The following is a 25,159-nucleotide window of genomic DNA, read 5'->3' as shown; positions in this document are numbered from 1 at the left end:
ATGGAGACAGAGGGTAGATCTCCATACCTTGCGTATCCAAAAGATGCACAGTCGTTAAGGCAAGGGACTGCCGAACTCTGCCCCATTCACTGTACCTCTTGCAAAAGATACACTGCATGAGATGAGGACTCCGGCAGATCTTGTTTTTATTAACTGTGCATGGCCTGATGCACGCTTTATAAAATGCAGTGTTTCACGCATACTGTTCTAGTGCACGTGGCCTAGTGTGCTCCATAGCTTCAGTAAAAAGTGGTTAAAACAAACCGTGACACTTCAACTGAATTTGCCAAATTATCAATGGTTTTAACACAGCTGAATCCAGATCAGTTTTCATCAGAATACTATTTCCTTCAGTGCTACACTACACCTCAGTGCAAGGCCAAACTTCAGTATTTTGCCATTAGCCATTTCAGTGCTAAACTTTTTTTTTTTTTTTTTTAAAGAAAGATCCATTATTCTCCTCTCCTTGTATCATAGGAAAATAATTTTGATCTTTGTACAATCAAGAATAATTGAATTGGAAAAAAAGGTTTAAGCAAAGCCGAACTCCTCTTCCTGGCAGACAGACAGCCTGTTAAACTGAATCCCAATAGGTGAAAGTTTCAGAAAACTAAATAACTGAAAATGGGTTTCAAATGCAGATGTTTGCATTTTAAACTTCACTATTGCTAATGCTCTAGCTATAATTTACTGTAGTTACAGTAGGATTGATGGAATCCTCCAGTGTGTAAAAGTACTATAAAGTCAGATGTTCAGGACTGGGGTTACCAGATAGCAACTGTGGGGGGGAAAAAAGGGACAGAGTGGGGGGTAATAGGCGCCTATATAAGAAAAAGTCCAAAAATGGGACTGTCCCTTTTGAAAACAGGACATCTGGTCACCCTACTCAGGACATACAGCTATAACAGAGGTAAAAAACACGCTCTTGGCAGTGTTTATGGTTTAGAACTCACTTTACTAGACATTTTGTATTCAGCCATGCTAAAGGAGTGCTTCTAGTTTGTATGAATTCTAATCAGATTTCTGTTGGTCCAAACCACTGGCTCTATTTAATTAACTTGGAAATTTGGTAATAACCTATAATCTTTGAGTAGATGACTTTTAAACCCTGTGGGGTTTCTCTGAAGATTAATTACATTTCTGATAAGTTTAACATCTTCTAAAACAGATGATTTCTTGGCTTATCAGAGACTTTGCTGTAAGAAGAGAGCTTTTGCTTACATGTGTGTGTTCGTTCAGCGGGCCATTTTCAGGAGTTTTCGTCTGAGATTATTTTAATCCAAACACTTCATCAAATTATACAGTACTGTGCAGTAATCTAAAAATAGATTGCCACTCATATGACTTGAGGAGAAATCCCATACCTCTAAAGTTCTTAAATTTTGAAAGCCAGCGGTAGATGTTGGGCACTATTCTTTCAGAAGTATTTATGGTGCCAGTGGACTAACAGTCAGTTACTTTCTGAATACAGTTGGACAAAGAGTTCTCTTGGGATTGTGAATTGCTGATTGGCAATGTGCATGATGGCTGAACAGGCAGTAACAATGTTTCTACCTCTGCTCCTTTTTCATATCCTGTAAAGAGAGACTATATTCTATTACCTTAAAATAAACAAACAAACCCAAAACAAAAGCAAAATACTTTTGTCTTTTAAATATGCTAACTTGTACCAAGGGACCTCGTCCATAGTCAAGAATGAAAGCAAAATGTTAATGTGTTAAAGAGCAGCCATTTGATTTGTTTATATGGAATCACACACAATACACATGCTGGAAGGGAGTGTCTGCTTTGAAAAGTGACTAAAAATAGTACCTTCTTACTGGACTGATCTGTCCTTGTGCATATTGAGGCACGTCTACTAACTTCAGTGACAAAAATGAGCTATTACTGTGCTCTTCCTCTCATTAGCTCAGCAGAGTCAAAATAATCTCATCAATAGAGTTGTTTTCTAGGTTCCAGTGGAGAATAATGAAACAAATACGGTTATTTACAAAATTAAAGATTGTGGGATGCACATGCAGTTGAGGGAATTTTTTTTTCCTTTAGAACTTTTGGACTAGGCTGGTACATGGTGGAATGTTTTACTTATACCTCTTCTAAGCTGCCATCATTTGCTCCAGATTCTCAGCTTTCTGTTTTTGTCTGTTCCTCTTTTAAAAGAGACAAGTCTGAGTGATATGATAGCAGGAACAACAATGCATGCTGCAACAGGGGTATGTAGAGAAAGATAAAAAGTTGTATTGGAAAGATAAGAGAGAATGGCTTGACAAAAAATAAAGCCAAAGAAGCATCAGTGGTGGTATCATAAAAGCAAAAGATGGAAGATTTTTAATGAAAGTAGAACAAAAGGCACAATAGTGAGAATATTTTAATGAAGTACTCAATCAGCCAGGGCCAACAATGCCAACTGATGGATGTGAAGAATGTGAAGAATTAAATAGCTCAATGCTAGAAATTTCAGAAGCAGAAAGAGATGAAGCAATTAAGAAGCTAAAAATGGCAAGGTGCCAGGTCAAGATAAGATCACTGCTGAAATATGTAAAGCTGGGGAGCAGGTAGTAGTAGTTCATGGAGAAACATAAACTTTGTGATATAGCTTAAGGGAAAGAATCCTACCCAGAGGAGGAAAGAAAGGTGTGATCTGTAAATTAAAAAAAACAAAACAAAACCAAAACCCACTAAGCAATATCTGGCGAGGAATAATGCTACTTTCCGTATCGGAAAAGTGTTCTGTAGTGTACTGTTGGGGTGGGGTGGGGGGAGAGAGGAGGAAACTGGTCATAAATGAAAAACTACATCCTGGACAAGTAGGCTTTAGACCAGAAAGATTGTGTACAGACTACATCTTCACCCTGAGATGATTGATTGAGGGAGGCCTTGCTTACAGGAAAAGATTAATCTTGAACTTTATAGATTTCACCAGAACTTTGGACTGCACTTATAGAGAGTTGCTATGGAAGGTGTTGCGACAATATGGGCTTCTTAAAAAAGATCGTGACATGGGCCAGGTGCTGTATGAAGGTTCAAAATGCTCTGTAAGGACAACTAGGGAGACTGTCTGTCTGATTTGATATCATCACTGGAGCACAACAGGGGTGCATTTGATCACTTTTCCTCTTCTGCATTGTGATTACGTGATGTGAAAAGCATCATGAAAGGAAGAAACAATTATATGAAGTAGAGGAAAACTTCAGGATCTCACCTTTGCAGATGACGTGTTCTATTGGAGACGTGATGCTGCTGCTATGAAAAAGACCCCAGTACCAATGACAAATGTGAGGCCACCAAAGTAGAATTAAGAATTATCTGGAAGAAAATGAAAGCCATGATCGTTGAAGGCATTAGCAGTGATGGTGCAGATATGATAGTGAAGTATACAGCATGGCTAATAAATTTGTATATCTTGGAAGCACAGTGGAGCCTTTTTCGATGCTAGCAGCTGTCCGGAAAAGCATCGAGATTCACCCAAGAACCAAGATCAAGTTCTGTGGTGCCATTGTGACGCTCACATTATCTGCTTCTGAAACTTAGCAAATGCCAGAAACCTACAACAGGAAACTTAATCCATTCTATCAGAAATGCTTGTGAAGAATACTTGGTGTCTGCTGGTGGGATAAAGTAACCAGCACTGATGTATGGCACAAAGGACTGGCCAGCAGACTGTAGAGACAATGATTTGAGAGAGAAGGTTGTAGTAGTTTTAGACCTGTTGTACAGATATAAAAAAATTGTATTCCTAGACAAGCCCTGGGTTGGATACCACCTGGGGGGAGACGGAAAGGGGGAAGGCAAGAGATGACATGTAAGAAAACCATTGAGAAAGATGCTGCTGTCATGGAAACAGACTATAATGGAGGAAGAAACATGGCATTAGATGGTGGAAAGACTGGATTGCTTTGTGTCACAAGAGCATCTAAACCCTCACTCCGCTTCCCAATTTGACCCTTTTGGGGGTGATGTATGGAAAGGGTAGAAGCCCTCTCAGGCCCCAAGATTGATTTGCATGGTTGGTTTTGGAGAAAAACATTTGTGATAAACTGAGTACATTTGACATGGAAATCATTTAGCTACAGTAAATGTGGAATACTGCATTGTTATTTTTATAGTCACTTTTCAAAGCAGGACTACATTTGAAGCCAACAATAAGGCATGTAAGAAGACCTATGTATTTGTACATGACTTATCTTCTAGGGAAATGAGTTTATTTAAAGAACTAATTTGATAATCCCTGCTTTCAATCTCTAAAGCAGTTCATATGCAAATATATTTTTCATATGTCTAACTCTTAGTCTCTAGAAAAGGTCAAAACTATCAGAATATTTAACTATCCAGCTCAGTGCTCCTATAGTATTATGCATTAAAACGTTGTCTATTTAACAGAAATTAAAGAAGCACATAAAAGGAAAAGAATAATGAAAGAACGATTCAAGCAAGAGGAGAATATTGCTAGTGCTATGGTGATTTGGATCAATGAAATATTACCTAACTGGGAAGGCATGTGAGTAAACACGTTTTTCCTAATGTAAGTCTAATACAAATGTGGTTTATTTTCCCCCCACTCTTAGAACACAGAGGAACCACCCACTTCATGGTCTTCCACCATACTTTTGACCATATGCTGGACTGATCCTACTAGCCAAAGAAGGTTTATATCCCATCATTAGTGCTTCAGATGTGATGAGGAATTATTATAGCAACATGAGATGTCCCTTACAGTGGGCTGCTAGGCATTGTGGTCTTAACCCTTTTCAGTCCAAGAGCATAAGCAGAGAGCTTTGAATTTTGACATGGGTAGTAGCTTGTCATGTTACTGCTAAACTTCTCAGTGAGGTCAGGAACAGGAATTGCTAAATTTCCTTTTTTTTTTTTCTTTTTTCTTTTTTCCCATAGGCGTACTACCAGAAGAGTTCGAGAATTGTGGTGGCAGGGGTTACCCCCAAGTGTTCGTGGGAAGGTCTGGAGTCTAGCTATAGGAAATGAATTAAATATTACTCATGGTGCGGGTCATGTATACGTACCCTTTTATGCAAAATTCTTTACTTTGTTTATCCAAACTAGTACCGATCTCTCTTCCCCCCTCTCCTTTCTTTCCTCTGTTTGCTGTCTCTGATAAGGGGGATGATCCCTTTTACAGATCAGGTAAATCAGAAATATTGCACTTTGCCATTGAATGGTTGTCAGCTTATATGAGGCTTTTTCTTTTAAAAAGGTATGAATAGAGTGAGTTTTTAATACAGTTTTTAAAATGAAGAAAAAGTCTGGTTTGAAGAAAACCACTGACACCTTTTAGGATGTGTTCACTTATTATAGAAATAATATTTCACAGCCTTATAAGCACAGTCCTTTGTGAGCTATGAGGACTTTGTTTCCATTCTAAACACCTCTTTTCATTGCTATGTAACTAATACATAAAAATTGCACAATTTTTTATTCTGGAGCAGACCTTTTGAGTATAAAGACACATTTCCCCCCAAAGATACATAAAGGAAAGATTTTTTTTTCACTTGTGGATTAGAGTAATTAAAAATCTAAGTTGAGAACTGAATTTAGGTATTTGTGATTTTTTTTTTTGGCGGGGGCAGGGGGAATAATGCTTGAATAATATATATACTTGAGTGTGATTATAATATGCTCTAATGACCTCCAGCTCATTTAGAAAAGAATAAAAAGGCTGAGTTACATGTTTAGAACTTGGTGCTAACTTCATTCACACAATTTTTATACATTTTTGTGCATTGACAAGTTTTAAATATTGACCTGCTTCAAAACTATTTCAGTGCATCAGGCATTTAACCCAGGCTATCAGAATGAAATACCTGAGTGTTTGCAAGAACATAATGACCAACTAAGTGCTATTCTATTCCTTATATATTGTACATACTATTAACGAGTACTCTGCCTGTGGTGGTTTTTTAAAATAAAATGCTCTCATGGGTCAAGTGCCATGAACTGTTGGTGAATAGCAAATAAAACACAGTAAATAAACTCTTTTTATATAGCTAAAAGACAGGTAGAAGAGCTCTTCTAAATTCTATTGAAACCACTACATAGAGGAAAAGCTCTGGTATACCATGCCAAAGCCAATGCTTAGGAAAGAGGAGTGATGGCTCAATGTTTTTGTTTGTTTTTTTAAATTGCAAATAAAAAATAAATCTCCCAGTTCCAGACACTGTAAAAAGAGCAGTTTGGGTAGGTCAAGACATGTCTACAGGGGTAAAAAGCAATGTACAGCCAAACCTTGATTGGTTGCACTTTCAGGTTCTTTATAATAAATATCAAATTTTAATGGAAACTTCAAAGTAAATTTACGAGCTTTTCATTCTAAAAATCATAAGCGATAGTAATTCTTGAGCCTTATACAAGACATGGACCAGAGAACAATTGATCACCATCCTCGTTATAACAGCCTTTAACATATTTGAAGACTTATTGACCCCCTCCCCCAGTCGTCTTTTCTCAAGACTAAACATGCTCAGTTTTTAAACCTTTCCTCAGAGGTCAGGTTTACTAAACCTTTTATCATTTTTGTTGCTGTCCTCTGGACTCTCTCCAGTTTATCCATATCTTTCCCAGAACTGGACACAGTACTCGCCTGCTTTTACAAGTGGGTTTGTTTCAATAAATGTGTAATTTAAAACAAGGATTTGTTTCTACACCCTCTTTTGTGATTTGAATGTTCATCACGGAACAAAGCATTATATAGTAGATATTTCTGGAACTCTATAGGTGTAAAAGTATAATGCAGTGAAATTTTATTGGATTTAATTTTATTCTATAAATCCATGGTACGCCCACATCTTGAATACTGTGTGCAGATGTGGTCTCCTCACCTCAAAAAAGATATTCTAGAAAAGGTTCAGAAAAGGGCAACTAAAATGATTAGGGGTTTGGAGAGGGTCCCATATGAGGAAAGATTAAAGAGGCTAGGTCTCTTCAGCTTGGAAAAGAGGAGACTAAGGGGGGATATGATAGAGGTGTATAAAATCATGAGTGATGTTAATAAAGTGGATAAGGAAAGGTTATTTACTTATTCCCATAATACAAGAACTAGGGGTCACCAAATGAAATGACTAGGCAGCAGGTTTAAAACAAATAAAAGGAAGTTCTTCACGCAGCGCACAGTCAACTTGTGGAACTCCTTACCTGAGGAGGTTGTGAAGGCTAGGACTATAACAGTGTTTAAAAGAGGACTGGATAAATTCATGGTGGTGAAGTCCATAAATGGCTGTTAGCCAGGATGGGTAAAGAATGGTGTCCCTAGCCTCTGTTTGTTTGTCAGAGGGTGGAGATGGATGGCAGGAGGGTGATCACTTGATCATTGCCTGTTAGGTTCACTCCCTCTGGGGCACCTGGCATTGGCCACTGTCGATAGACAGATACTGGGCTAGATGGACCTTTGGTCTGACCCGGTACAGCCGTTCTTATGTTTAGTAACGTCGTCTAATGGATTTTCTCATTTTAAGATCCTAGACCATAGATTGGGTGGGGGAGGGGCAGTTGAGACCAGAGCTAAAGAGCTCTATTTTGAATATATTTCATTATGGTTGTGTGTGTTGGCTATGGTTTTGCTCTGTTTTGCAGAACTCTATGAAATCTTCTTATCCAGAGCCAAGGAACGATGGAAAAGCTTCAGTGAGACAAATTCAGAGAATGATATAGAAGGTGTGTTCTTACAATGATAATACCAAACATGATTTGCAGGGCTTTTTGTATGGTTTGACATACAGATGGGCAAATGTCTGAAAGCTCAGAGGCTCAATTCAGATGAGAATTAAAACCTTCAGTGCGTTCAGGTCCAGTTTGTCCTTGATGCTTTTTTCTTGTAGCAGGTCATAGAGTGGATACGCTCTAGCGCTCCCCATGCTAAGAGAGGTGCCTGCAAAAAGACATGTTGTTGGTGGGAGCAGTTTCTTAATGTCAAAATTAATTTTTAAGTGAATGTTTTTCCTTTGAGTCTTCGAAAATCCAGGACCAGTGACATCATGTCTTTCCAGAAGTCTAGGAGATCAAGCACAAAAAGAGCCAGAAGATCCTAAATTCTAGTATAATCTCTGCCATTTCCTAGCCTTGCTTGTGTGGTTCTCATTATCTTAGTATCTAAATGCCTCACAAACATAAATGAACAGCCCTGAAACAGGAAAGTATTGGCAACCATTTTACAGATGGAAAACAGAGATGAAAAGATTGTGATTTGCCTGAGGTCTTCGTCCCAGTCTGGTTCCTAACTGCAAGACCCTCTTGCCCCTCTCAGATCTATGAAATGGGGATATTAACATTTGTTTATATACATGCATCTGTGTAATTTTAAATCCCTCTGCATTTTTCAGTTTTGTCTCCAATTTCTTCAGTTGCATATTGTGGGGATGGCTTACTTTTATTGTTGAAAAAATCTTTGTCATAAGTATTAAATTATTGTGCTGCTACTACTGAGATTTTTCCTCTAAAATGTCATTTCATTTAATTATTTTTTGTTGTTGTACTTTTAAGTAGGGGTACTATTTTTGTAGAGGTTAATAAAATGTTTACTGCCATAACAATCACTTTGTTTTTTTCAAAACACAGCCTCTCAAAAATACAGCAATCATGTGAAAGTGAAAAATATTTTCGTCCACATTTCTGCTTACACCATCCAAAGCTTCTTTGCCAGTAAATTACTCAGGCTTTCCTCAGTCCACATCTGTGACTAATCTGAGACAAACTGTTTTAAAAAATGTTTGTATATATGAGCATGACACTAAGCTTGATTATCTTTGGCGTACATGTTTAAGTGACTTTAATAACCTTTTTACTTTTGCACTGTATTACCACCACCAGTTTGATTTTAATTTTAATTATTATTATTATTATAGTATCACCTTTCAAGCAGAATGTTGATTTGCTTATTTTTACACCCTTAAAAAGGAAAAATGGGGCTCTAGCTCCGGTTTAACGTATTCATATTGCATTTATGTTGCTTTTCTTATAAATTTCCAAGGGAAGTACAAACCAAATGGACTTGAAGTATGTCTCTTCCCCCCCCCCCTTCCCCCCATATTTTCAAGAGCAGGAAGATGCTAGTTGATGATTATGTAGAGAGTCCAGAAAATACCAGAGATTTTACTTTATGTATTTAGATTGGCCTTAATTCTTTTAGCAAAATATTCTTCTTTTTTCACATCTTTCCAGAAGCTTTTCTAATCTCATGTATTTTCAAGTTTTCTCTATTTTTCTCCTCAAATAACTTTCTAGCTTTTAAATGTTGACAGGTACAGCTACTGCCTACTGGCTGTTGTTATAGTATTTATTTACTGACGAGCATTTATTAATGGAAACCAAAAGTTTTTATTACTCTGAATTTTATACACATTTAATAAGAGAAAATGAGATTTCATGACGTGACTTTTTTGTAGTCCAGTAAGATTAAAAAACAAAAACAAAAAAAAAAACTGTTAAGAGCCATCTTGGAGTGAGTTACAGAAATTAATATTTTCCATTCTACTTGATTGATTTCAAAACTCCTGTTTTCACAGCAGTGCAGCTCCCGAAACCTGTCTTTAAGCGGATTGCTATGTGGTATCTTGATGCTAAACAGTTCATAGTGGTTGCTGCCAACCAATTGAAAAAGTTAGTTGGCAATTCTTGAATTACTAGAGTGACAATTCTGGATTAGTAAAGTGGGTGTTAACTCTGGTTCTCCTTCATGACATTGCTTCCAGAGCCTCACTATAGGAGTTGTGAGACTCTAGCCATATGACCCTAGAACTGATTTTCAACAGAAGTTGGCAGTTAAGAGGCATAATAAAACATGGAGGTTGCAAATTGGGTGGTGGGGAGGTCCAGGGGCAGCAGGAGGGGATCAAGGCAGCAAGAACTTATTGTAATGAATCTTATTTTCTTCTGTTGACCTGCTCAATTAAAAAAAAACAAACAGGGATGTTCCAGGTATCAGTGGGCAGAAACCTACTGGGTTTTTTTGGAGAGAAATTGGAGAAACAAGAAAAGCCTGATTTTTCTCTTCTCTCCCCCCTGATCTGATACTTGTATAGTTTCTGGACACAGAGGTGAGGCAGTGATCTGAGAGACCGGTGGCAAAGAGCTTCCTCTACCTGCAGCACCAATTGGGTATTCCATGAGCCTGATTTTAATGGAACGGATAGTATTAAGATCTTGTATACTATGAATAAGCATTTCCATCCCTCTACAGTTAGGGTGCACTCTACAATGTCTGTAGCATGCCTTAGAGGGGTTCCTGTCTTGGAGGTGAGGGAAAGTTAGGGTGTGCAAGGAGGCATGCTCAGCCTCCAACAGACATTGCAGGCTAAAATAGTCTAGGTTTGCATGCATAGGGTGCACATACACTTTCAGCGAGATCCATGTGGACAAAGGCATCTAAAAGAACTCTAATTATTGTAAGCTCTTTATTGTAAGTAGCCGCTCTTTCGAAAAAGTTCTCTGAGTATGTTCCTAGGTATGCAGCTCTTACAGTATGGCTTTGTGGAGGAAGTACATTTAGAGAGAGAGCAAGAATTAATTCTTTTTTTTCTCCTGTTTTAGACATTGACAATTTCCTGAAGTTCTTTCTGTATATGCATGTGTGACTTCATATTGACTCATAAAGACATATCTATAGAAGTAGCTGCGTATTTTATCCATTTTCATAACTGACTTTTTTTTGTTTACTTGCAGATGCAGGTGTGTCTGTTGCTGACCGTGAGGCCAGCCTGGAACTAATTAAGCTGGATATATCACGCACATTTCCGTCCTTCTATATTTTTCAGAAGGTGAGAGATTTTAAAATCTGTTTCATGAAGAGGCCATAGCTTTGTGAATTCACATTATGTACTGTATGTCAAGAGTTGAAGAGCTTGTGGTGTCACTTGAATGAAGTATATTTGCACTGTGTGTGTCTATTCAGAATAACTGAAAAGTTGAGATGAGATTTTATAGCCATTGAACGCAAGACACCATATATGTTTGTGTTGTTTTGTTTTTAAATGTAGCAGTGGTGGTATTCTTGACAATAACACTATATTAAGAATTGCTTTTTATAATTGTAGATCCTGAAGCAAAATTCATGTGTATGGTGAAGTTGGGGATTCAGTGGTAACAAATAGCATAGTAATTTAGGGGCTCACCTTTGAGTCTTAAAATAATAATTGATTTAATTGGTTTAGTTACCTAGGTAGAGGAAAGCTTTACAAAAGTATTCATAGACTCATAGACTAGATGATCATAAGGGTCCCTTCTGACCTTAAGTCTGACCTCCTGCACAACACAGGCCACAGAATCTCACCCACCCACTCCTGTAACAAACCCCTAACCTATGTCTGAGTTATCAAAGTCCTCAAATCGTGGTTTAAAGACCTCAAGGTGCAGAGAACCCTCCATCAAGTGACCTGTGCCCCACGCTGCAGAGGAAGGCGAAAAACCTCCAGGGCCTCTGCCAATCTGCCCTGAAGGAAAATTCCTTCCCAACCCCAAATACGGCAATCAGTTAAACCCTGAGCATGTGGGCCAGACTCACCAGCCAGCACCCAGGAAAGAATTCTCTGTAGTAACTCAGATCCTACCCCATCTAACATCCCATCACAGACCATGGGGCATATTTACCTGCTAATAATCAAAGACGAATTAATTGCCAAAATTAGGCTATCCCATCATCCCATCCCCTCCATAAACTTATCAAGCTTAGTCTTGAAGCCAGATTTGTCTTTTCCCCCACTACTCCCCTTGGAAGGCTGTTCCAGAACTTCACTCCTCTAATGGTTAGAAATCTTCATCTAATTTAAAGTCTAAACTTCCTAGTGTCCAGTTTATATCCATTTGTTCTTGTGTCCACACTGGTACTAAGCTTAAATAATTCCTCCTCCCACCCCGATATTTATCCCTCTGATATATTGATAAAGAACAATCATATCTCCCCCCAGGCTTCTTTTGGTTAAGCTAAACAAGCCAAGCTCTTTGAGTCTCCTTTCATAAGATAGGATGATCCGAGGAATGGAAAACCTAGTAGCCCTTCTCTGTACCTGTTCCAGTTGGAATTCACATTTTTTTTCTCTCCCCAAGGGAGGTCCATATCATGATCTCTTGCATAGTGTGTTAGGAGCATATACGTGTTACAGACCTGATGTGGGATATGTAAGTATTTGCTCTATGCACAGATATATATTTTTTTATAGTGCAGATATTTAAGTTGCAGTATATCAAAGCTTCTAGTTCTCTGTACTTTTATTGTGCTGTGCTACCAGCAGTTTTAAAAGTAGTTCCCATCTTAATGAGCATATGATGCATATCTCTCTGAAAATCTACTTGATGTTATGGTCCCTATTACAGGTAGGGAAGTTCTGTAAAGAAAGTAGATTGTTGCTGTTACAATGCTCTTTTTTTAAAAGTTTCCAAACACTGTTGTCATCTAGATGAGATGGAGGTGAAACATGTCAGTAGGTAGAAATAGTGGGAGAAATGGATAGGCACTTAGACTTCTCTGCTCCTAGATTCCCAGGCAGCAGAGGTGTAAAAATTTAAATGTAGCTAACTATTTATATATGCAGTTAGGGAGTGTGAGCTGGGGGCATGAGAACAAATGGCATTGGCTAATGGAAATGTTCCAGTTGACTTCACTGTGTAACTGGAGTGTTGTCTCTGTTCCAATGTAGTTGGCTGTGTCTGAACCCTTTCCCATGTGATTCATTTCCCTGTAGCAGTTTTTCCATACCTGAACAATGAATTTGGGACCAAACTCTGTCTTTGCTGAGCTAATGAGCTCTGTATCCAGCCTGTTGCCTTCCCTAAAGAGAGGGGGCATTCCAGATCCCAGAGCACCTTTGATCACCCAAGATGTTCCTGGAACCTCAGTGACAAACATCTCCAACTTACTTCTGTACAATAAATATGATTTTCTTGGAGCCATGTTATCGCTGTTTTTAGCTACATGTTGTAAAGAATTTTGTAATTACTGATTTAATATTTTGCCTTTACTTAACCATGTTATCTTGTATACATCTCAAATTTTTTTGTAACTGGTTAATGACACATTGCAGATTATAAATATTTGCATTTACAAACATATAAGATACTGTGCTATTTATTCTGTGTGTGCTAATTGCACTTCCCTATTGAAGGTACAAGGGATGTCCTTCATTGCCGCAGTACTCATTCTCAATCTGGAAGAGGCAGATGCTTTCATTGCCTTTGCAAACCTCCTAAACAAGCCATGCCAGCTGGCCTTTTTTCGTGTGGATCACAGCATGGTATGCTAACTGATTGTAAAGTATTAGACCTTGATTTTATTCTTTGATTCAGAAGGTATTCTTATTATTAGTAACATTTTAATCCTTCATTCATTTGGATAGCAAACAATTTCTAATGATGGTTAGAATTAGACAATCAAGTTAGTGTGATTAATTATCTAAAGACATACATTTCTAGAGAGAAATAAAAAGCAGAATTTGTTGTACTATGGACGAGTTTTAAGGTTTGAAGATCTTCAATTTTTGTGATACTTCCCCCTACAGATGCTGAAATATTTTGCAGCGTTTGAAGTATTCTTTGAAGAAAATCTCCCAAAACTATTTCTTCACTTCAAATCATATAGTCTTACTCCAGACATATACTTGATAGACTGGTAAGTTAATGGCCACAGCAAACCTGATTTAGCAACTGCTTTTGTTTTCCCCCCCCCCCCCCCCCCATTTTGCATCATTTTTTCCCCCATCAGAAGTACAGTATAGGTCATGAGTTTGTGTGGGACTAAAACTACCTCCAAACTTTCTGGGTCTCTCAAACTCCTGGAGAATTACTTTGCACAGCTGCATATCCCATGGCAGCCCTGACAGGAGCACATAATTCCAGCATCAATATACATTTATGAACTGGAAGTAGAAATAACACATACGTTCATATAGAAAACGAGATTCAAAGAATTTAGTAGGCCTTTTGACCTTGCTCCAATACCACATAGTTGAGATGCTTAGTTGTAACCTGGGCAGGAAGAGGAGGCTCAAGGGAGTGACATTTTGGTCCAGTTGTAGTGGTAGAGGGAGCAGTAAAGGGATACTGAATAAAAGAGTAAGAGGAGAGTCTGAAGGGAAAACTAAGGTAGAGGCAGAATAAAAGAATAAGAATTAAAATGAAAGTATAGACTTAGGAGTAACAAACATGTAAAAGTACTTAATGTTCAAATTGGAGGAATACACTAAAAATGAGGAGAGAAAAAAATAAAGGAAGAATGGAAAACCGTTAGTACTCTTTGAAAATGTGAGCAAAGTATCATAATACATATTTATATATACATTTAACACTTTTTAATTGAGTTGATCCATGATTGGTAACTACAAGACATATTAATTGGTAGTGCTATTATATCAAATATATTAAAATTTATTGGCAAAAAAATAATTAAAATTTGCTACATCCACACATCTTCAAAGTAGTTTTGGATTGCCACCAATATAAACACAAATGTAAAAAACCCATTGTTTTCCCCTAATCAAGTTTCCCCAAGTTTTAATTTATTCCAATATTCTCCTTTTACGACTCTGAAGTGTTTTGTGAGGTGGTGTGCATTGAAGAGCTGTTTTGCTTCATCCCAGAAATGACTGGATTTAGAAATGAAGTGATCCTGAGTGTATGTCATGAATTGTATGTGTTGCCAATGTCACCTGAGTAAATTTCATACCATCGTTTCCCCAGAATAACAAAATGTTGATCTGTCCCTAAAAAATGAAAATTGTTCAGAAACTGCTAATCAACCTAAAGTTTGAATGTCATATTTGCCTGTCAGAACTGCTAAAATTTGTTTTTGAACATGTCCATATGATGTCTCAAGCTTTTTCCAATCAACTGGATAAAAATGCTACTGAAGCCTAAACCAAAACAAAAGTCAAGGAAAAAGCCCTGTTGAGAGTGTTGTATATCCCTACTCCACATTGTCTCTTTGGAGACATTTGAACTGCGGTGGGTGGGGAATATTTGAATTGCTCTGGGGGGGAGGGAAAAAGGAAGGCTCTCAAATGAAGTATTCCCTGTAGCATGGGAAGGAAATAGCAGACAATCTCAGATTGGGAATTTAAATTCTAGGGGACCATCTAAAACTCTGCTAGCTTTTAAGATTGCAGCTATTTGACAAAGGATAAAACTAGAAAACGTTTAGCTTTTGAACATGTCAGTGCTAATTTGTCATTTGATAGCTTTCAGTAACCTAGAGAAGGGAGGGCTATGGGATCCGATCATGTTTCTGAAGTAAAACAATAGCACTAACCGGTTACCTTTTTATACATTATAGGATCTTCACACTCTACAGCAAGTCACTACCACTTGATCTGGCCTGTCGAGTCTGGGATGTCTTTTGTAGAGACGGAGAAGAGTTTTTGTTTAGAACAGGATTAGGAATCCTTCGATTATATGAAGATATCCTCCTACAGATGGACTTCATTCATATAGCACAGTTTTTAACAAAACTGCCTGAAGACATCACATCAGAAAAACTTTTTAGTTGCATTGCAGCTATTCAGGTGCAGAATAGTAACAAAAAATGGGCCCAGGTGAGTGAAAATAATAATGTGACTAAAAGTTATTAATAATATACATTTCTCAAAATAGACAGTGGCCTGTATAATTTCAAAACATGTAGGGTAATTTCCCCATTATAGATCCTACTTTCTGCTGGAAATCTGTTGTATGTGGTGTTTCTTTATTTTAAAAAAAAAAAAAAAACGGTATCAAAAGCATATGTTTGGATTGCTCTCTCCATGTGAAGTGCATCCTTCTTATCTATTTGAAGAGCCGATCTGGTGTCATTCATGGAGGCGATGGCTTACTACTTCCTTCATTGGAAAATAAGTGCAAGAATGAAAGTTCTTCTTTGAGTACTTGTTCATGTCAATTCCAATTAGGGGTGTGTTAACCGTGTTCATGGCAGTCGGAAAGTTTTTTCCCTAGCAGTATCTGTTGGATCGGCTCAGGTGCCCCCTGGGGTCGAACCTTTATGGCACTGGATATAGGACTCTGCCAACCTGCCACCCCCTCAGTTCCTTCTTATCACCAGTGACGGTTGGCCGGAATGCTCGTGGCTCTCGCTCTATAAGTGCAACTCCCTTAGTTTCTTGACTTTGAGTAAATAGTTTGTCTGTAGTGTATAGTTGTATTAGTTTAGATTTAGATAGGATTTAGTTGGGGGTGCACTCTCCCCCTCCCCTTTTTTTTTTTCCAGTACCAGGGCATTCCTCAGTCCTTGGGGTTTAAACCCTGCATAGATTGTGACAAGCATGTGCCAAAAAGTGCCCCTCACATTTCTTGCCTGAAGTGTCTGGGGGAAGGCCACCTCAAGGAGTGCTGCAAGATCTGCAGGGGTTTTCACCCAAGCACCCAAAAAGAGAGGGAGCAGCACCTCAAGGTACTTCTGATAGAGGCTGCTTTGTGCCCCCATTTGGACCCTGACTCGGTGAGGCTGATGCCAAGAGTCAGGACACGAGTCTGCGCCGAGAAAGGACTCTAGTTAAGACTCTTGGCACCGGCAGGCGTTGCCCCATAGGAGCTCCACACAGGGCAGTGGGCGACACCTATCTTGCTCCAGTCCCCCACAAGAAGAGAAGACCAGAGAGGGGATGCTCCCTCATGCCCAGAGCAGCGCTATAGGAGCCCACTGTGAGACCTGTGCTGGGCCACATGAGCTCGGCCTCTGCATCGAGAGTCATGTTGATTCCTGCCCCTCCCCCAGGACCAGTTGAGTCCAGACCCCCTCCACTCTCCGGTTCGGGAGAGCCGTGACTTGTAGGTGCCATCCACGCTGGAGGCATTTGAACCGGCTGAAGACCTGATTGCCCTCATGGCATCACCTCCCCTCTCCCCCCTGCCCCGAGATGGGACAGGACGCCCGTGTCAGTCTCAGCAGCACCCGTGAGGCCCCTGGTGCCGTCCGGGGGCAAACTGGTGCTGATGCTGATGCTGCCCTGGTTGCCATCCCCTTGGCACCGGTGACCGGTGTTGTTGATGAGCACATGGGTATGGGAGCTGCGTTGGTCCCCTAGCCCTAGACGCCGCTCTCCGGCACTGACGGGATCCACTCCTGCATCGTCCTCTTATACAGAGTCCTCTGAGTGGGAAGCGGAGTCCTACCGCATCAGGTCCAGAAGGAGCAGGAATTTAAGGTCCTGCAGACAAGGACACCACCTGCAGCTGGGACCATGGCTGGGTCATTGGCAGCCCCGTGACTCTTTTGGACCCCCTGGGCTTTCCGCCAGGGCCAGAGCCACCGGTCCTATTCTAGGTCGGCTTCTGTGAAGTCGGCGTCGTATGTGCCCTCAGCCTCCCAGACGGTCGCTGTACTGCTGGCACTGATACCTCCAGTACTGACATGGACGTCGGCCATGCTCGCTGCGGCACCGATAGCACCGGCCACATAGTGAGATACCCTCGATGTCGAGGGTAGCGAGCATGACCCACTCCCACCTAGGGTCTTGTCCTCCTCCTCGCCTGACAAGGCAGTGGCGGGCACATCAACGGCCCCAGCCCTAGAGGACAGTAGGGTGCTCCAGCAGGGCATCCAGGCTGAGGAGATGGTCGAGTCCTCTGACCTGATGGTGGACATCCTTGCCCTTTCTGGTCCCTCCCATTTTACCCTGCCTCTGATAGGGACCAGACAAGAGACTACTAAGACCTTGTGGCAGACTCCAGCCTATTTACTACCAACAGCAAAGAGGAAAGAGTTTGAGCACCTCTATACCCACCTGCCGCCGGACTCCCTAGTGGCAGCTGTGGCGAATGAGCGGGAACCAAGGCTACCAGGGCCCTTCCCAAAAAAGGGAGGAAAATGTATGCCACTGAGGGGGCTACAACTCTGGATCTCTAACCACCTGGCAATTACAACTTCCAAATTCATGGAGTTGTTGCTAGAGGACTCCAGGGCAGAATTCTCCTCACAAGTGGAGGAAGGAAAGCTGGTTGCCCAAGCCTCACTTCAGGCAACCCTCAGTGGAAGAGGTTCCTCAGGAGCTGCATGTTTTTTGGCCTCCATTATCCCTTTATTGGATCCAGGTGACAGGTTTGCTGCCCTCAATTTGAAGGACACTTACTTTCACATTGCGATCACACCATCCCCCCAGGAGATGTACCTCAGGTTCATAGTGAACCACAGTCACTACTGGTTTGCGGTCCTCCTGTTTGGCCTGTCAGTGGTTCCTCGAGTGTTTACCAAGTGCATGGCAGTCATGGTTGTGTTCCTGCACAGATGACAAGTACAGGTTTTTCCATACCTCAATGACTGGCTAATTAAGGGGCGCTCCAGGACGCAAGTGGAGGCACAAGTCGGCTTCATAAGAGCAACTTTTGACGAACTAGGCTTCTCAATATGCAAAAGTCAACTCTGTCCCCAGTTCAGAGGATAGAGTATATAGGGGCGGTACTAGACTCCACACAGGCCAGGGTATACCTCCTGGAATGGAAGTTCCAGGCCCTGGGCAACATCATTTGAAACCTCAGACAGTTTCCTACCACCACAGCAAGGAATTTTCTGAAGCTTCTGGGACACGTGGCCGCTTGCACCTATGTAGTACAGCATGCCAGACTCAGACTCTGGCCTCTTTAGGCATGGCTAGCTTGGGATGGTCTGGACAAGATAGTCACTTTACCTCATCTGGTCCTCAACTCATCCTGTGGTGGCTCAACCTGCGGGTGCTGACCAGGGGGGTCCCGTTCGCCAGACCTCAACCATCCCTTTTGCTGGTGATGGGCACGTCTGCATTGGGGTGGGAGGAAGGGCGCACCTGGGAGACCTCAGGACCCAAGATCTCTGGTCACAGGCAGAGCTCTCCCTCCATATCAACATTAGAGAGTTGAGAGCGGTCCGCCTAGCATGCCAGACCTTCCGAGTTCATCTGGAGGGGAAATGTGTATTGGTTATGACAGACAACATGACAGTGATATTTTATATAAACAGACGGGGTGCACGCTCCTCTCCCCGGTGCCAGGAAGCCCTCAAACTGTGTGACTTCTGCGTAGCTCACTCAATACACCTGGAAGCATCGTACCTCCCTGGCGTACAGAACAGATTGGCGGATTATCTCAGCAGGTTGTTCCACAGCCACAAGTGATCCTTGTGCCTGGATTTTGTGGTCTCTATCTTCCAACAGTGGGGGTTTTCCCAGATAGACTGGTTTGCCACACGATGCAACAGGAAGTACCAGTATTTTTGCCCCTTTCTGATTCACAGCCCGGGCTCTATCACAGACGCTTTTCTCTTTCCCTGGAAGGGAAACCTCTTGTATGCATTCCCTCCCATTTCTCTTGTTCACAAGGTGCTCCTCAAAGTTCAGAGTGATGAGGCCTCAGTGATATTGGTAGCTCCAACCTGGCCCTGTCAGCACTGGTACATGACTCTCTTCTGGAAATGTCCGTGGAAGCCCCAATCACCTTGCCGCTCTTCCTGGACTTGATAACTCAGGATCACGGCTGTCTCCAGCACCTGAACCTTGAATTGTTGCACCTCACAGTATGGAAGCTCCATGGCTGAACCCAATGGAGCTCACTTATTCGGACCCGGTCAGACAAGTCTCCTTGGCAGTAGGAAACCTTCCACAAGGGCTACCTACCTGGCTAAGTGGAGGAGATTTCCAATCTGGTCAGCACAACGTTGTCCATACCCCTCATACTGGACTACCTTCTCCATTTCAAGCAGCAGGGGTTGTCCATGTCATTAATAAAGGTTCACTTGGCTGCCATTTCTGCCTTCCATCTAGGTGCAGGTGGTCGGTCGGTCTTTGCCAACCCCATGGTTGGTCTTTTCCTGAAAGACCTGGACAGCTATACCTGCACATCTGACAGGCATGGGACCTCAACCTGATCCTTTCCAGACTAATGGGGCCATCTTCTGAACCTCTGGTAACATGTACTCTGATACAAGGTGGTGTTTCTGGTGGCAATCATGTCAGCCAGGAAGGGTCTGAGCTCAAAGCCTTAATATCAGAGCCCCCTTACGCTGTTCTATAAGGACAAAGTTCAGTCCAGTCTGCATCCAGCTTTACTTCCTAAGGTTGTCTCCTGGTTTCACGTCAACCAGGACATCTTTCTCCCAGTTTTCTGCCCTAATCTGCACTCCAACAGCAGGGAGGAAAAATGTCATGTTCGACAGGCATTAGCCTTTTACACTGAGCAAACAAAACCGTTCTGGAATCCATTCAGGTGTTTGTCATAGTGTACGGAATGAAAGGGATTTCGTCATGGATCATGTCCTGCATCTGGGCCTGCTACAACCTTACAAGGTACCTGCCCGTCCGCTTACAGCATGGTCCACGAGGGCGCAGGCTTCATCAGCTGCATTCCTGGAGCATGTTCCAATCCAGGAAATATGCAGAGTGGCAATGTGGTCATCAATACACACTTTTACCTCACATTACACTATCACCCAGTAGGCCAGAGATGATGCAGTCTTCGGTAGAGTGGTGCGACAGTCAGCAAACCTCTGAGCGCCGATCCGCCTCCAAACTTGGACTTAGTAATCGCCTAATTGGAACTGACATGAACAAGCACTCGAAGAAAAAATGGCTATCTACCTTCTCATAACTGTTGTTCTTTGAGATGTGGTGTTCATGTCTATTCCAATTCCCACCCTCCTACCCTTCTGTCAGAGCAGCCGGCACAAAGGAACTGGGGGGGTGGTGGGTTGGCAGGGTCCTATATCCAGTGCCATAAAGGTGCGACCCCAGGGTGCGCCTGAGTTGACGCAATGGATACTGCTAAGGGAAAAACTTTGACTGCCATGCATGTAGCGTGGGCATACCTAATTGGAATGGACGTGAACAACACATCTTGAAGAACAAGAGTTACGAGAAGTTGTGTTTTTTGCCTGCTACATGGTCATGGAGCTTTGAAGAGAACCATAATAAAATGGTTGCCCTAAAATGAATAGGTTCAGGCATCCTTAGGACTCTGTATAAGACCAACTTTCCAGTCCAGTGCAGAAACAGTAGGGGAAAATGCCATAGTTGAGTTATGAGTCCAGAAAACAAATATTTACTGTAAAACATTAAATTTATTTATTATATGAAATATGTCCTAACTGGAAAATTGACTAAGATATAGGATTTAAAGTGAATTTTACAGGGCACTTTTTCAGCAAAATATCTTGTGTCTATTTAGTACAGCTTTGAATTGGTGTGGCATTTGAATCTCTTGTGGGCATTAGCAGCTCAGGAGCTGGTCACGTTTTTCTATATGTGCCCAGAATATTTTTTTTCTTTAGAAATTGTAGGAAAAATATTTAAAATCCAGTATTCAGCAAATGTTTGCATTGTTGCTGCTGAAGTCCATATCAGACTACAAGAGTACAAAACCCATGGTTGGGATGAAAGAGATGCCAAACACATTTTTGCTATATCAGGCCCTTTTGCACAGTGCCCTTGAGCAGTGAAGGACAGGTACCATCATAAGCCGGTTCGTTTATAAGCTGACACCCCCACCCCCGATGGATAAGTAAAAATGGAAAATTTGTATGACCCATTCATAAACTGACCCTATAATTCAGGGGTCAGCAAACTTTGGCTTGCGGGCCATCAGGATAAGCCGCTGGTGGGCCAAGATGGTTTGCTTACTTACGTTTACCTCTGTGCTTGCGGACCCTTGAGGTAAACAAAGTGTCCCGGTGCGCCAGCTGCTTACCCTGACGGGCCAGGACAGCAACTGGTGGGGAAATGTTTTTTTGTGGGGGCGGAAGCTGGAGGTCAAGGGAATAATCCCTGTGACCCCACCCCCCAGCCCGAGACCCCCATATTCTCCCCATGCCATCCCTTCCCATCTTATCTGGGGAGGGCCAGGGGAGGATGTCTCTGGCCTGGCTGGAGCTTCTCCTGCAGGTTGGGCAGCGTGGCCGCAGCCTGCTCTGGCGGGCCAGACTGGGCGGCACGGCCGCATGTTCCGGTGGGCTGGGCCAGGTGGCACGGCTGTAGTGTGCTCCAGTTGGCCGGGCGGCACGGCCACAGCCTGCTCTGGGGGGCGGGGCCGAGTGGCACAGCTGCAGCCTGCCAGCCCCGGAACTGTGGCTGCTTCAGAGGCTGGGGGGAGAGCAGCGTGATCAGAAGTGGAGAGGCTCTGGCCCTGCCTCTTCCTTTCTGGCTCTGCTGGCTGTGCTGCCTCTCCTTGCTCCCTCTGTTTGGGAGAGGGGCTGTCCCCCACCTCTCTCTCTATACCTGTTCATAAGCTGACCTGCTTCACTGGCGCTTCCTTTTTTTTTTAACTAAAAAAACTCACCCATAAGCCAAATATATATGGTTGTTTATTAAGTGAAGTCGTCATGTGAGCTGGGCTACTTGATAGTGCTTTGCCATGTCAAATGTCTGAGCTCAGCTGTTTGCTTCTGGAGGAAGCTGGAGCTGTGGGAGTACTCCCTAGGAGGGGAAAGGGAAATGCCTTGATTGTGGTCAATAAGGATTAGTGGTATCTGACTTCTAGTCCCTTTCAGTCAGACTCTTCTTGTGGGGGTTGGCAGTTATAACACTTGGCCTAAAGATTAGACATTAGGGGAAATGTAAGGATCCTCAGGTTTATGATAAATGTAAATAATCCTTGTTGAGAAAAACATCTGTATTATGGTCTCTTTATAAGGGTAGCCTATGTTATGATAAATGTTAATTAAATATTAAAATATTTTTTTAAACCTGCATGTCATTTTAACCTGCCTTTTTAACACCAATTTATAGGTGTTTGCCTCACTAATGAAGGACAACAAAGAAGGTGACAAGAACCATAGCCCAGCACTGAAAAGCTAATCTCCATAATGTAAAGGTCTATTGACATTGTAGAAAACCACTTGATTAAAAAGGAATTATTACATCATTTTTACATGAAAACCACTATAGAGAAAAGCTTAAGAAACATGAAGAGAGACAGTATTTGACTGAATACAGTGGCAGAAATTGATGAAATCTTCACCCTGTTGCCAGTATTAAGTAGCTTTTTGTGGGAAGAATTGTTTTCACAGAGAGCAAAATACTAAAACTTGTGAAACTGAGAAGTGGGTAATACATATTTAATATTTAAAAAGAATCTGCTGAATGCAATAAACATTTGTAATAACTTTTGTTGGTACTTACAAAAATTTAGGCATACATTTTTTTTACAAATACCACAAAGGCACTTTTTTGGGAGAGTGATGAAAATGTTAAATATTAAATAAGGCCCAAGAACTGCTATCTGAACCAAACACTCTGGTACAAATATTACCTCCACAATTAACCAATAAGAAATATTGTGGACCAAATGAGTTTTGTTTAGGTTAGTTTGTACCAGATACTATGAAGTGTTGGGGGTATGTCTTATTTAGCTCACTTAAATTGTAGCTTCATTCTTCAGCTTAGGCAAATTTAACTCAGGAGCCATGGAAATATTGTGCCCAGTCCTGCTACAGATGAAATCGGCAGCAAAAGACCAGTTGACTTAAATGCTGGTAATATCAGGCCCATTATTTGTAGTGTATTATAAAGGGGTTTGTACACTGCAAATTAAAGTATAATGGTAGCATGGGTAGGTATACTGCTGCTACAGTTCTTAATCTAGTTAGCATGGGTAACAGATGGTTTCAATCATTTGTTTTTTGAAGTGTTGGGTGTGCAGCTTACTTCATGGAATATCCACTTAATTTTCCTTTTAACAGTTATTTGCCACCAACAATTTATCTTGCTTAACCATTACTAATAAAAGAAATGGTTCACTCTTATGCTTGATGGTAAACACTAAAAACAATCTTCTGACAACAGTCTCTGTATGTTTTCAGGAGCATTGATACTAAAAATTTCAGTCCACACACACATGCTGAAAAAAAATGCAGACGGAATAGTTTTTGAAACTTTCTTTTATGGTGTGCAATACTAAAAAATCCAAAAAGCATATTGTTTGGCAATACTTTTAATTGTATGAGAAATAAGATCATATGGTACATGTCACACAAGCAGATATTTCCTAGTTTCTAAAATATGTAAAACACAACGTTCGAACTTAGGGATTAGAAATTGAAAACGGATAATACTGCAAGTAGCTAACACTTGCTCTTTGAGTCCATTTTTGATAGTATTTAATGTAAATAAATTGCTTACCTGTGATTTTGTAATTGGTCCCTCTGTGTGGAAATGAAGTCAGATTTATCATTACATATTTTTAAATTTGGGAGGTTTTTTCAGTTGTCCAGTGTTAAAAGCAGAGTCTGCATAACTTGTTCTGGTTAAACATTTGAATTAGTGTGGTGAAACTTTTTATGTTGCTATCTGGTTTAAAACTACATTTAAATATACTACTCATAACATACAATTTAAAGTTAAAATGTCTGAGATTTTTTCTTATGTGTATCACTACTTTAATTGGATCCAATTTATTTGTATTTTATTTTTGAGTTCTGTTGTACAGTTTTCTTACTTTTCAAGTACAAACATGTATATAAAATTGTAAATAGAAGGGATCTAGCCTTCATTTAAGACCACTAGTAACAATCCTGTGTAAATAAAACTCATAAGCAGAACAAGTACTTGAGTCTCTTTTCCCTTTTGGGACATCTTCTTTAATTTAGCAACAAAGAGTCCTGTGGCACCTTATAGACTAACAGAAGTATTGGATCATAAGCTTTCATGGGTGAATACCCACTTCATCAGACGCATGTGGTGGAAATTTCCAGATGGATTTCCACTCCATACAGCTAAATGCAGCGCCTTGACACCTTGACACACTGCATTTAGCCGTATGGAGTGGAAATCCATCAACCTCATGAAGAAATTTGTATCTGGAAATTTCCACCACATGCATCTGATGAAGTGGGTGTTCACCCATGAAAGCTTATGCTCCAATACTTCTATTAGTCTATAAGGTGCCACAAGGCTCTTTGTCGCTTTTTACAGATCCAGACTAGCACGGCTACCCCTCTCATACAACTTTAATTTAATTTAATACAGGAGAAAACTCTTGCCTAAAAAACTTCTTGCAAAACTTTTCTCTTCACTCTGATAGAGTTGTACCTAAAGGATTTTCTTGTAGTGAGGAAAATTAAAATAATGTATTTATTGATGAGCTTGATATACTGCGTTGCTGATAGAGTCAGCAACATTGCTGATCTATCCCATTTAATGTATGTACAGTGCCCAGAATAGTGGGGCCTTTTGGGTACTACTTGTAATACAAATGAGTTGATATTGATCTGAGTGTGCTG

General features: G+C 41.0%; 1 protein-coding gene across 4 annotated transcripts in view; it reads left to right on the top strand.

Moving 5' to 3' along the window:
• The window catches only part of TBC1D12 (TBC1 domain family member 12), a 105,307-nt gene extending 81,332 nt beyond the window's left edge, over window positions 1–23,975 (top strand). For all 4 annotated transcript variants that reach the window (XM_039547909.1, XM_039547910.1, XM_039547907.1 and 1 more), the window contains 9 exons: window positions 4,381–4,498; window positions 4,891–4,997; window positions 7,582–7,662; window positions 10,666–10,760; window positions 12,046–12,117; window positions 13,101–13,229; window positions 13,494–13,603; window positions 15,263–15,521; window positions 22,668–23,975. In XM_039547909.1, the coding sequence (XP_039403843.1) occupies window positions 4,381–4,498; window positions 4,891–4,997; window positions 7,582–7,662; window positions 10,666–10,760; window positions 12,046–12,117; window positions 13,101–13,229; window positions 13,494–13,603; window positions 15,263–15,521; window positions 22,668–22,736 (1,040 nt within the window). In that variant the 3' untranslated portion in view covers window positions 22,737–23,975. The remainder of the gene's footprint in view (window positions 1–4,380; window positions 4,499–4,890; window positions 4,998–7,581; window positions 7,663–10,665; window positions 10,761–12,045; window positions 12,118–13,100; window positions 13,230–13,493; window positions 13,604–15,262; window positions 15,522–22,667) is intronic.
• The last annotated feature ends 1,184 nt before the right edge of the window (window positions 23,976–25,159 follow it).

The sequence above is a fragment of the Mauremys reevesii genome, linkage group 7 (genome assembly GCF_016161935.1).
Source record: "Mauremys reevesii isolate NIE-2019 linkage group 7, ASM1616193v1, whole genome shotgun sequence".
Classification (NCBI taxonomy): domain Eukaryota; kingdom Metazoa; phylum Chordata; order Testudines; family Geoemydidae; genus Mauremys; species Mauremys reevesii.
This window is presented reverse-complemented; position numbering and strand designations above follow the sequence as displayed.